General features: G+C 51.5%; 1 protein-coding gene across 1 annotated transcript; it reads right to left on the minus strand.

Annotated features, from left to right (window-relative positions):
- Positions 1-1177: 1177 nt before the first annotated feature.
- IGFBP3 (insulin like growth factor binding protein 3) lies at positions 1178-9124 on the minus strand. Its single transcript, XM_081243898.1, has 5 exons — positions 8576-9124; positions 5420-5646; positions 4832-4951; positions 3660-3796; positions 1178-2616 (listed from the first exon to the last, which is right to left on the minus strand). The coding sequence occupies exons 1-4, from the start codon at positions 8982-8984 to the stop codon at positions 3671-3673; spliced, it is 882 nt and encodes a 293-aa protein (XP_081100024.1). The 5' UTR covers positions 8985-9124; the 3' UTR covers positions 1178-2616; positions 3660-3670.
- Positions 9125-12176: the final 3052 nt, after the last annotated feature.

Consider the following 12176-nt stretch of genomic DNA (forward strand, 5'->3'; position numbering starts at 1 on the left):
GGACGATCCGCGTCCCCCTCTGTTTTCCCGCGCACTCGTCTCCCACGGGCCGCAAGTCCCACTGGCTCGCCTCATTTACTTTGTTTCTCTACAAGAGCAGTGATCCTGCGTGTTCTGTGCACTGCGTGCAGACCGTGGCAGGACAAAAGCCGTAGACCGTATTGCGGGTGGAATGCGGGGCCAGGAGAGGAGGCCAGGCCATCCCCGAGGTTTGGGGGTACGGCTGGGCCGTGGAGACGAGCTGTGGGAATGGGAGCCTGAGATGCTCGCGGGAGCAGACCCCACCCTCCAACTTTGGAAGCAGATGCCTCCCCGGGCAGTGGGCCACCTGCCACACGGAAGCAGCACACTTTTCTAAATAAAAAGGAATCCATTCATGGTCACTACGAAGTTGTTGAAACTGTAATGAAATAGACATAAAATAAGGACATCATCTACATTCACAGTGTAACCAGGTTACCGTTTTGGTGCCTTTCCGATCAGTTTTATGTGTGTGTATGTGTATGTCTGTGTGTGTGTGTATGCAATATAATTGCATTTTGCTCTTCCTTTATCCCACCATGAGCTTCTTTCTGTATTATTACCATCAAACACATTTTAGTAGTGGCATAATATTCCTTTCTGTGGATGTATTTCAGTTTAATATCCTCGTGCTCTCTGGGCACATCCCCTATTGTGCCTTTAGGATACGTTTCTGGAGAGGAATGGTTGGTTCAAGGACTTTTGAACATATGAAAAAATGGCCTTGGAAAGGTTGCCTCATCACTGAAGCCCCGTTTCATGACACCCTCGTCAGTACCCGTGATTGGTAATTTTCCAGTGCATTTATTTGCTAACTGAACCCTGGTAAGGGGTTGCCATAGCAACAGCATGGCCTTGGCCCTGGTGAGTGGGGAGCCCAGATCACTCATTTCTTTGTGCCCTTGGGGGATGGTGGCTTCGGACTCATGGTACTTGGGGCTGGTGAACCTGGGGGGGCTGGTGAACCTGGGAGGACCGCCCAGAACCGGACTCACTGCAGACCTGACGGGTGCCAGCAAGGCCGCAGGCTGGCTCCTTGGGTTCTCTTGCCAGAGATGGAAGCAGGTTAAGTTCTGACTACAGTCGGAACGTCATTGCCCTCTGGATTATATCGTAACACAAAACCCGGAACCGGTCACTAACAAGGGGAAGGGGATTTCTTTATGGTAAAAACTTTATTTACTATTTATAAATACATTGCAAGACGAACTTTTCAAAAATACCTTTTTTTTTCTCAAAAACTTAATTAAAAAAATAAAGGAAAGCTAATAGGTAGGCAGAACATCTTGAGATCCCTTTGTGTTCTCCAGGAGGGCTGTGTGCAGCGTGCATCCAACCAGAGAGGCTGCAGTGGGGCGGCAGAGGGCCCCTCCCCACTCTCCTGCCAGACCTGGAGGGTGGCCTCAGGGAGAGTGGCTGCGCTCTGTGCACGAGCCCCTTCCCTCCGTCGTGGCCGTGTTTATATTCTCTAGCATTGCTTACAATTCGTCTAGGATTATCTAGTATAGGTGCTATCATATTTGGACGATGACGTATACACTGTGAACAGTCATGAAGAGGGTATTCTCTCTGCGTGTAAGTGTGACTTAGAAAGAAAAGGAGGAAGTCCAAGTGCAGCAAGCAAGGGGGATTCTCTGTGTTCTCCCAGTGTCCTCGACTGGCTCCCCAACAAGCCATTCGTCTTCCAGGTTAGATAGAATCATTATTTTTTACATTGTGCCAAGGAGGACAAAAGGGGAGAGACGAAAATAAACCTCTTTTGTCTTTAAGGAGCTTATCCTCAAGAATACACTTGCTCTTGAATTGTTGAGTGGGAAAACACTATTTTCTGCAGTCATTGGAGAACGAGGCTATTATTTGTGATGCCTCTGGCTGTCACCCTGCCCCCCTGCCCCATGGGGCCTCAGCAAAGGCTGTGTCTTCAGGAAGCTGCCTGACAAAGAAGGGTCAAAAATCCCCACCTCTGTAGGTTCCCAGAGTTCCCTAGAACATTCTTGGTCATTATTATTATTTTTTGTGTGTGTGTGCAAGATTCCACCTTATTCTCTTCACTAGTTTCCAAGCAGTGCAGGTCCCTTGAAGATACAAAGTATCTTCTTGGTCCAGGGACCCTGGCCCTTGCTTCAAAGACGTAGCTCCAGGTGGGTGCGTCGTGATGTGCGGGCATCAGAGGGCAGGGCGTTCCTCTTCTCGATGAGGCCTTGTCTCATCTTCATGTGGGGACGAAGCGCGCGTCTACATAAGCAACACCGTCGCTAAGGCATGAAGTGGAGGGTTGGCTGCGTCGGCAAACACATGGGGAGGGTTCCAGGGCGGTGTGAGCTACGGCCACGCCGTGCTTGAGCTTACAGGTATTTTTATAGGAAGCAACAAGAAGAATCAAACTGCGTTTCACTGACTACTGGAAAGTGGAAAGATGCCAAGTTCACCATTTGGAAGAAAACTAGGCATTTCAAACATCTCTTTCTAAACTTTGGTTTAAAAAAAAAATCAATTCACCACAAAAAGAAATCGAAATCGAGGCTGTAGCCAGCTGCTGACCATGTCCTTGGCAGTCTTTTGTGCAAAATAAGGCATATTTGAGCTCCACATGAACTAAAACAGAAAGAAAAAGGAATGTATTGAAATAACTCCCCCCAAATCAAAAGGGCTCAGGGCCCACGCTGGGATCATCAGGCATGATACCCAGGCAATTGGCAGGGTGGAGGCTCATTCCACACTTTTTAACAAAGCAGAGAACCCCATGAGACGCCCACGGTGTTCACTAACATAATCACCCTAAAATTACAATTATTTTTTCCAACTTGCAAGGAAACAGAACTTATCACTAAAAATGACAGCTTCTTCTGTTTACTTAAATTTGTCTTGAGACGATGAAATATATTTATCTTTTTTCCCCCAATAGTTCTCTCATTTATGAAAAAAGATTTTTAAATATGATTTCATTCTTTCACGTGATGGTTTGAAATTTCATTTTCATGTTAGATTTACATAAACTTTATTAACATGCTATTAATCATAGACTCTCAGAATAGCCATAATGTATTTTACGGGGAAGAAAAAGCCACGTCTTTTAGAAACACATTCCTTTAACAAGTTCTTTTGGATGAAAACAGTTTACATGCGAAGATCAATGAACCATCAGGCTCATGAGGGGAAAAGCTTAACTTTGGAAATCTTATGTTGTGTATGAATGTTTAAGTGTTCTAAGTTCTTTAAAATGAGGCAATGCTATATTAAAATGGATAACCAACAAGGACCTACTGTATAGCACAGGGAACTCTGCTCAATATTCTGTAACAACCTAACTGGGAAAAGAATTTGAGAAAGAATAGATACATGTCTATGTATAACTGAATCACTCTGTTGTACACCTGAAACTAACACAACGTTGTTAATCAACTATACACTAATGTAAATAAAAAGTTAAAAAAAATGAGGTTAAGTATCTTTAAGACAAACTGGCCACAGACCCTCTTTCCTGCTCTGGTTTGGGCGGGTTGAGGGCTCTGTCTCGTGTGGGTCTGTCCTCCAGGCCAGTGCCGCTTCTGGGTCGCCAGCCCTTGGGATCTATAGATGCCCCTCCCACCAGGCTGGGTCCTGCGCCCCCTCGGATCCCACTGGTGCCCAGGGCTTACGTGGTCGCAGTCTACTTGCTCTCCATGCTGTAGCAGTGCACGTCCCCTTTCCCCTTCACGTCGAAGCCCGGGAGGGGCTGCCCGTACTTATCCACGCACCAGCAGAAGCCCCGCTTCCTGCCTTTGGAAGGGCGGCACTGTGGGCAGAGCACAAATGATCCAGTGAGCCCCGGGGAGGCCCCGCCAAGGGGGTGCTGACGACGGGGGCAGGTGGTGAGCACCCAGGATGGTTTTCCAGCACAGCCTCTGCTATGCCAAGGAAGCACAACTGATCAAGGCCTTGTGTGCACAGCGTGTGTCGGGGGCTTGTTGGGCAGGTATGAGTGTCTCAAGAAAGCAGGGGTCCTGGTGGTTTTGTGTCCCTCAGGGTCTCGCTGGGGTGGACATTGGACCCTGTTGGTCCTACAGGTCTATCTGCTGAATGAGGGGAATGATAATGTCCCATCTGCCCTGGGCTTGTCACATTTGGGTCTTTCAGAGAACACCCCGAGCTATGTATATGGTACCTTCTCAGGGTGAGTTTGCTGAATAAGTGACTGATAGAAATATATGAAAAGGCAAAAAGACCAGTGGCCACTGAACAGGATGGGGCTCTCTAATCGAGGCCACTCCCACCAGCACTTTGAACATGGCCCTGTGTTCTGTGACTAATTCCGTAGATACTGAGGTAGGAGTCATCCAATTAGAAAGTCCATTGAGATGCTCCCATAGCGTGATCTGAAATCTACAGAGGTACACTCAGTATGCCTTAAAATAACAATGTATCTGATCCTTTACAGCGGGTCACCACCAGGAAGGCACGGGTGTGGAAGGGACCAACATGGGACCTCAGGGTAAGCTTCCTGCCACAGGACCTCACATCAGGCTTCTTGGAAATTCTCTACAATAGTTAATAAAAACATCCCTCCACGGTGCAGTGCTAACGTGTCTGGGTCCCTCTATAGCTAGTAAAAGGCTCCAGGGAGGCCTCGAATTGCTCTGTGGGTCGGGAGGGAGAAGCGGACGGCGGGAAGATACCAGGAGTTAGGGATTCAGGGGAAGCCCCTCAGAGGTCTTGGCCGTGGCAGGGACCGCGAGCCATGGCGGCAGCCAGAGCACTTGGGTGGAGGGCTGGTCTCTCCTCCGCATGAGCGGATGGTGGGAGAGAAAGGAGCTGCGCGGACAGTGCTCACCTGCTTTTTCTTGTAGAAGCCCTTCTTGTCGCAGTTGGGAATGTGGATGCCCCTGGGGCTGAGCATGTTCAGGAACTTGAGATGGTTCAGTGTGTCCTCCATTTCCCGGCGGCAGGGCCCCTGGGGAGAAAAAAACACAGGTTACCTGGGAACTCCCTGTGTGACAAAACCCTGGAACGCCCAGGGAACTGGCCACGTGCCCCTGAGCGTCTCTGCCCGACTTAGCGGTCACCGTTCCCACGCAGCTGCCAACCGGGGCTCCCTGTCTCTCTTGTGACTCCCAAGAGCGAGGCACAGAACTGGGACAGGGACCCACAGGCCAGGACACTCAGAGGCCACGTGAACACCTCTTAGGAGAACAGCTCTCTGCCCTGCAGGGGCCTGGAGGGCAGCACACTGATTCTCAGAAGATCTTTGCCATAGGGGAGGGTCAATATCCCTTCTGTAAGGAGGGGCTCTTGGCTGTCCGCTCAGTCAGCAGTACCACCGGAATAACCACCGGGGCCCTTGAGTAAAGAGCAACCCTGTGATCTCCAGATGCCCAGGCCGGGCAGCCCCACCCTCATCAGCAAGAGGAAAAGCGCTCACATATTCCGTCTCACGCTTGGACTCAGATGAGAAGTTCTGCGTGTCTGTGCTCTGAGACTCATAGTCGACCTTGTAGCGCTGGCTGTCCTTGGCGTGTCCTTTCTTGATGACGTCCATCTTGGTGTGGATGGGGTGGAATTTGGAGTCGGGCACCCTGTGCGTGCTGGTCAGGGCCTGGTTCTCTGTGCTCCCCATGCTGTGATCTTCCTCTGACTCACTGCCATTTCCTTGAAAGACACAAGGGAGGCACAGACTTGAGGGTCATTGACATTGAACGACGAATCTTACCTTTTTGACCAAGTCCGAACCAAATGGAAATGTGATTCAACAATTCCGAGTAAGTTTAGAAAAACACCTGGAAAAAGTATTCCATAATACTAGTGGTGAACGGTACTCCCTTGGCATCTTTTAAAAATGAAATCTGACACGTGCTATTACAAAGTAGGTGCAGCTGAAAAAAATGTTTTTCATGCTCTCAGCTTTCAAGTACCTCTCATCCTCCACCAGGAGGGGGCAGACACGAGCCAGGGAAGGCTCCGAGGCCCACTCAGAAATCCCTCAGGGATGCCCCAGTGAGGGCCTCCCACGTGTGGACCTGTGGACAAGCACATCCTCTGCCCCACCGGCCCTGCTGAATCAGAAGCGCTGGGGCGATGGCAGAAACCTGGGAGTCAGCAAGCCCCAGGGATTCTGATTCCAGCCCGTCCTAAGTGCCACCAAGCAAAGGGCTCAGATGGGGAAACTGAATTCTCCACAAAGCGCCTTTGCCTCAGGCCCCTGGACTCATGAGGCATGTTTGGTAGTGTTTCATAGGTCTCGCTGTTACATCTCTCACTGTCCGTGCAGGGTCTGGAACACCCAGAAGAGCTGCACAGACCCTGTGGATCCTGGGGCACTATCCTGGGTGAGTCCTTCCTCCCTTGTCTGCACAGGAGCAAATGGGACGAGGACATCACCAAACAAGGCTTAACAATCCTTTGTACCAAAGAGCTTCACTCTGAAAAGGAAGCCACTTCCTGCAGATCTCTGACTGTAATCAAACTAATGAAGACACACTTGCTATTGATATTGGAATGTACACAACGTCACTGGGATTTGAACTATACTGACTAAATGTGCAGCTGCTATGGAAGCAGAATGCTCTCTGTTCCTCTTCCAGGATGAACTTGGGCCGGCTAAGGGAGAAGGGCCAGTGGGGAGCCCCTTCCTCTTGCCTGGTTCTATGCAGCCAGGTAACTGTCATAGGATGGCTTCACTCTGATGAGCGGAGTCCTGATGCCTCCCCCTCCCGGATGGGGCTCAGTTTGCTACCTGATCCCGCATCTACTACACCTGGGGTGCCAAGCGCACTGCTCCAGCTGACCTGTTCTCTACTCTCCCGAGAACTGGCCCATCAAGGCGGCAGCCTGCTCACCTGCCTGGAAGCCTGCCAAGGCCTCTGGCTCTAGGCTTCGAGGAGCAAATGTCTAGCTCTGGCTTGGAGAATGCTTCTGGAGGGTTGAGAAGGGCTGAAAGATACTCTGCTTCTGTTGCAGAAGCCCTGCTCTCTCCTGGAAGCATCTCGGGCAGGTGCACTCACAGGGGTGTTTGGGGAAGTCCCCGTTCTCTCTGGGTTTCGATTTCCTCAACCGGGAAAACAAACAGTTCCATGAGGTGGAGAAGTTGCAAAGTTCCCAAGGGGTCTTGTGTTTGGGGAAGCACAAATTCACCCAGCCCAGCAACCAACAGAGTAAGTTTTTAATTGGTAGAATTTGGTTTCAATTTCCTTTCATCTTAGTTTCATTTTTTTTTTCTTTTTCAGGGAAGTATTGGGGCAAAGCGGATGCTAAGAATATGTAAATGAATATATTTGCATTTCTTTTCCAAGAACTCTGAGTAATTTCTTAAACTTCTTTGGTTTCTTTCTAATGCCTGCTGAGAGAGGGAGAGAAAACCTTTCTATTTAAGCCACAGATAATTTTCTTAAACTTTTGACTTTAAATTTACCCCCCCAAGTGGATTTTAGAAGTCACTTAGATCTTTTCATAATTTTATAATAAACCACATCAACCTATACTATGGAGCTACTACGACAGTAATAATTCCCATTAAAGTCTAGCCAAAAGTTACAACATCTATAAAAACTTCTAAGATCACTTTCTGAATATCCAAAAATGAACGGTAACAGTGAAGTACACACACAGCAAATGCCCCAACTGCCCTGAGAGACAAATGCATCCAGCAATTCTAACCAGTCTACTAGAGCCAGTATATGTTTTAGGCAGTTGTAATTTTACCTTTCCACGAGTCTTGAAAGGAAATAGCTTCACCTGGGAGTGGAAATCTGCAGGTAGGGAAATTATAAGGGGATTTCCATCCTTGTAGCCCCAGATGGGGGCTAGCCCACGGTGGTCTGTCCAGCTGGTGGCTGGAGGTAAGGGCTTTATCTCCTAGCCTTCGGCGACGCGATAAGTTCATTCACATACCTGAGTGAGGCTGGCTAAGCGTGCTTGAAATTTAGAGGGACACCTGCCAACTCCAGAGTCATTTCTTTCTGAACGCCAGGTTGTCCGACCCGGTTCCCACCTCGCTGCTTTTGGGACACCCTCGGGCCTGAAACTGCTTTGCAAACCGTAAGTCTGTGTAAATCAGTATTTTTAAAGCCAGGTACCATTTCCTACAACGTGCCTGCCCACCTTCCCCGTCCAAATCCGCCCTGGCCCATTCCCTGCGCCCCCGGCCCCGCAAGCATCCTCAGCATGGACACGCTCGCTTTTCGTTCGTGGGAAACAGAAGTCGCGGTCCGGAATTGGGCCGCACAGTACACGCCCACGTTTCGGAGCGGCGCCTGCATGAATGGCTTGAGAATCTCCTCCGTCCAGGATCTTCCCATTGACCGTTAACCTCTGCATCCGCTCCCTCCCTGCCCAGGAAATCTATAACCCATTTTCGCCGAAAGCGCTTTACAATTTACAAGAACTCTGCACTCAAAGAACGGAGCGAGTAGAGGGTCGGTTGCGGAGGGTCCCTCCCGCGAGCGCCCTCGCCTCGCGGGGCTTCAGCTTCCCCACGTACAACCCTTGGGGTGGGAAGAGCAGCGAAGTCTCCACAGAGGTACCACCTTTGGCCTTGGCCGAGGGGCGCGCTTCGGCGGCGCACCTGGCGTGGGTAGCTCACCTGGCGCGGGCGTTGCGGGCAGCAGGTAGGCGCGCAGGCGGCCGGCGGCGCTGGCGTTGGCGCAGAGCCCGCGGCCGTCCAGCAGCGCTTGTAGCGGGCGCGGCTCGCCGGGCGGCGGCTGGCAGCGGAGGCCGGAGCCGCAACGCTCGGTGTAGACGCCGCAAGGCTGACCCTCGCGCAGCGCGCACGTCAGGCAGCAGCCGCAGCCCGGCTCGCGCACAAGCTCGGCGCACGGGGGCGCCGGGGGAGGCGGTGCGCACTGGGCCAGGGCACGCGCGTCGCACGGCTCGCAGCGCACCACGGGGCCGGTGCCCGCAGCGCCCGCGCCGGCCCGTGCCGCTGGCGGCCCGTGGAGCAACGCCAGCGCGGTCAGAGCCGCAGTCCAGAGCGCGGGGCGCGTCCGCAGCATGGCACTCGCCGCGAGGATCCGATGCTGGGCTGGCCGGAGGGCGCGGGGACGGGGCGACAGCGAGCGGCGCGAGGATGTGGGAGCGTGGCAGGAAGGGTCCAATCCTTAGCGCGGAGCAGCAGCGCTCGCATCTGGGCAGCCTGGGTGCGCCAGCCGCTATATAGAAGCCGGGTGGCCGAGGACACGCCCCGGAACGGCGCGCCGTCTGCGGGGAGGGGGGCGGGGGCGGGCCGGCGCGGACCAGGCTCCCCAGGTCCGCGCCTCGTCCTGTGCGGCCTGGCCGAGTGCGGGGGCGCGTAGCGCGCGGCCGCCCGCGCACCTGCTTCGCTCGCTCATGCCCGGCGCCCCCCACCCCCACTCCTCGGTCCCCGGGAACTCGGCAGCACCCCCCCCCCGTCCCAGGTGCCTCCGGCCACCCAAGCGCCTCGGCCAACCCGGCATCTCCGGCGCCCCAGGCCACCCCAGCGCCCCCGACCTTGGCCACCCCGTTGCAGCCGCCCTTCTCCCTCTGCGCCCCAGGTTGAGGTCGCTCCGTGGCGAGATGGTGTCAGGGTAACTGGTGAGCGCCGCTCTTCACCGTGTGTACTTGGCAAAGCTTTGCAAAATTTAATTCCTTGGATCGGGGGATGAATTTCTGAATGAGGATACCCGATTCGCATCGGGGTCTCGGGGAGCCAAGGACTCGGGGTTTTATCATTAGCGCCTACCTTCCCCCCACAAATGCGCATCTGCAGGTGCGCACATGGTTTTTGTCCTTTCCACGTAACTTCTCAAAGCCGTGAGGGCTCACATTGCCGTCTGTACGCAAGTACCTGGTTAGCAAAGTGGGCCGGCGGCGAATGGGTCCTTAGCAGGGCTTGTCAGAGATTTGACATGACGCCTGTTCTTGTTTTTAGGTATTGTTTTCAAATAGAGCTTACATTCACAACAAAAGAATATAAAAAACAATAAAGCCAGCACTGCTGAAGCGTGATTAATAACCTAACAAAAGAATATAAAAACCAATAAAGCCAGCACTGCTGAAGCGTGATTAATAACCTAAGTCCTTAAAATTAGTGATTTTCACTATCAGTTTTTCAGGTCACTTTGTATTCCTGTACTAAATTTCCTGCGGTGCGTTGAAGTGGAGACTTTGGAATTCTCGCTCATCTGTGCAATGTAAACACTTTACACTAGTCGGGGGGAAGTCCGAGAACACAATTGTGCCGGGAGGTCTCGGCGAATCTGGTGGGCCGGCTCCGTGCGGGTCTTTTCAACTGTGTCTGCGCACCCCTTCCCTAGGTGACCAACAGAGGACGCCAGTGGTCCAGGATTGAATTTGGAATTACACTTTGAGGGCTCTTCCAAAGAGCATGTGGATCAGCAGTGGGAAGTGGCGAGACCACCGCGTAAGCGGACTTTCCTGGACGCTGTAGAAAACGGACACTTGCCCTAGGAGGAGGATAGGTGTCTAGGAGGAGCCTTTTGCAGTTTGCAGTAGAAACAGCAAATCAGGACCTCCTTGCATTCCCTCCTCCAGCCCGGGCAGAGCTCTATGCAGCCGTGGGTGAAGTTAACATGGTCTCTACTCTGTGTGTGTATGTGTATGTGTGTATATATATATGTATATATTACCATACATCGCCTCCTTTTAGTAAATTGGGAAGGTCAATTTACTCATAGCAAATAAATAAATAAATAATAAAATAATAGTACTAATTGAGGCTTTACAAAGGAGAACAGATGAAAGGCAAACAGAGAGGGTCTTGTCTCCTCCAGCCTGCAAAGGCACAGCCCCTCATGTCCCTGTCGCGCCCCACCTCCTTCCTCAGCACTCAGGTTAGATTGCCCTGTTTACTGTGAACTGTGCCATAACCATCTCTGTCTATTCCCTTTCTCCTGTACCACTCCTTGTACCTGTATGTTATCTGCTTTGACAGCCAAGAACAGGGTCTCTAATTTCATTGGAAAATTGAAACAAAACATGTGTTCCTTAATAGCTAACCATGGAGAACTTGACTCTGATATTCCGGCCGGTTTCTGTATCAGAAGATTCTTGGGGTGGCAGGTCCACCTCTGTTTAGCACAGTGTTATACCCGGGGCTGAGCTGGTCTTGGTCAGCATGACACTTTTTATTAGCATTATCTATTTTATTTTATTTTTGGCTACCTTGGGTCTTTGTTGCTGCACACGGGCTTTTCTCTGGTTGTGGCGAGTAGCAGGGGCTACTCTTCGTTGTGGTGCACAGGCTTCTCATTGTGGTGGCTTCTTTTTTTGGGAGCACGGGCTCTAGGTGGGCGGGCTTCAGTAGTTGTGGCACACGGACCCAGCAGTTGTGGCTCGTGGGCTCTAGAGCGCAGGCTCAGTAGTTGTGGCGCACGGGCTTAGTTGCTCCGCGGCATGTGGGATCTTCCCGGACCAGGGCTCGAACCCGTGTCTCCTCCATTGGAAGGCGGAGATTCTTAACCACTGCGCCACCGGGGAAGCCCCTACCAGCATCATCATCTAAGTAGCGGACAAGGGAAGCCCAGGGAGACTGTCTCAAGTCACAGACTTCGCCGTGCAGTTGGAGAAAAGGTGAGTGTTCTGCGTGGAGTCCCTAGGGGGCGCCTAAGCGTCAGGATGTCCCTGAACAAGCCAGAGACCAAGAAAACTAAAGGTTACACTGTAACTTGCAATAACATTCCACAACAGCGTTTTATAGACTCTCATGACCTTTCTCGTGAAATCTTGCAAAGTAAATCTGGGGCAGTGATGTGGGGAGAATTGTGTTTCAATTTTTAGTCCTTTTTATTTCACAAAACTGCAGGGAACCACAATCCCCTCCTCCCCCCATCGCGGAATGCAGTTGTTGCAGGGAAGACTGGGGGACTTGGATGGGATTCAACTTAATTTTGTGGCATTCTAGTTAATTTTGTCAAGCTACCAATTTATCTGGCGTTTGTGGTTATTAACATAAAGTGGTTAGTAGGAAAGATGGCTTTTCCCCTGGTGAAGGTACTTGGCATAAATTGCTGAATAAATGTAAAGTAGCAGACAACCATTGGCAGACAGGAGACAGGATGGGATCTATCCCTTTTCACTAACAAAATTCAGTTGGCCTGATTATGAGGGGTGATTGCTGGGGTCAGCCTGGTTATCTTCACCTCATGACGGAAGCCACTCATTTCTTGGAGCAGCTCACAGGCGCCTTGTCTCCATATGACATCCAC

This window comes from Mesoplodon bidens (assembly GCF_964165515.1).
Source record: "Mesoplodon bidens genome assembly, chromosome: 9".
In the NCBI taxonomy this organism is placed as follows: Eukaryota; Metazoa; Chordata; class Mammalia; order Artiodactyla; family Ziphiidae; genus Mesoplodon; species Mesoplodon bidens.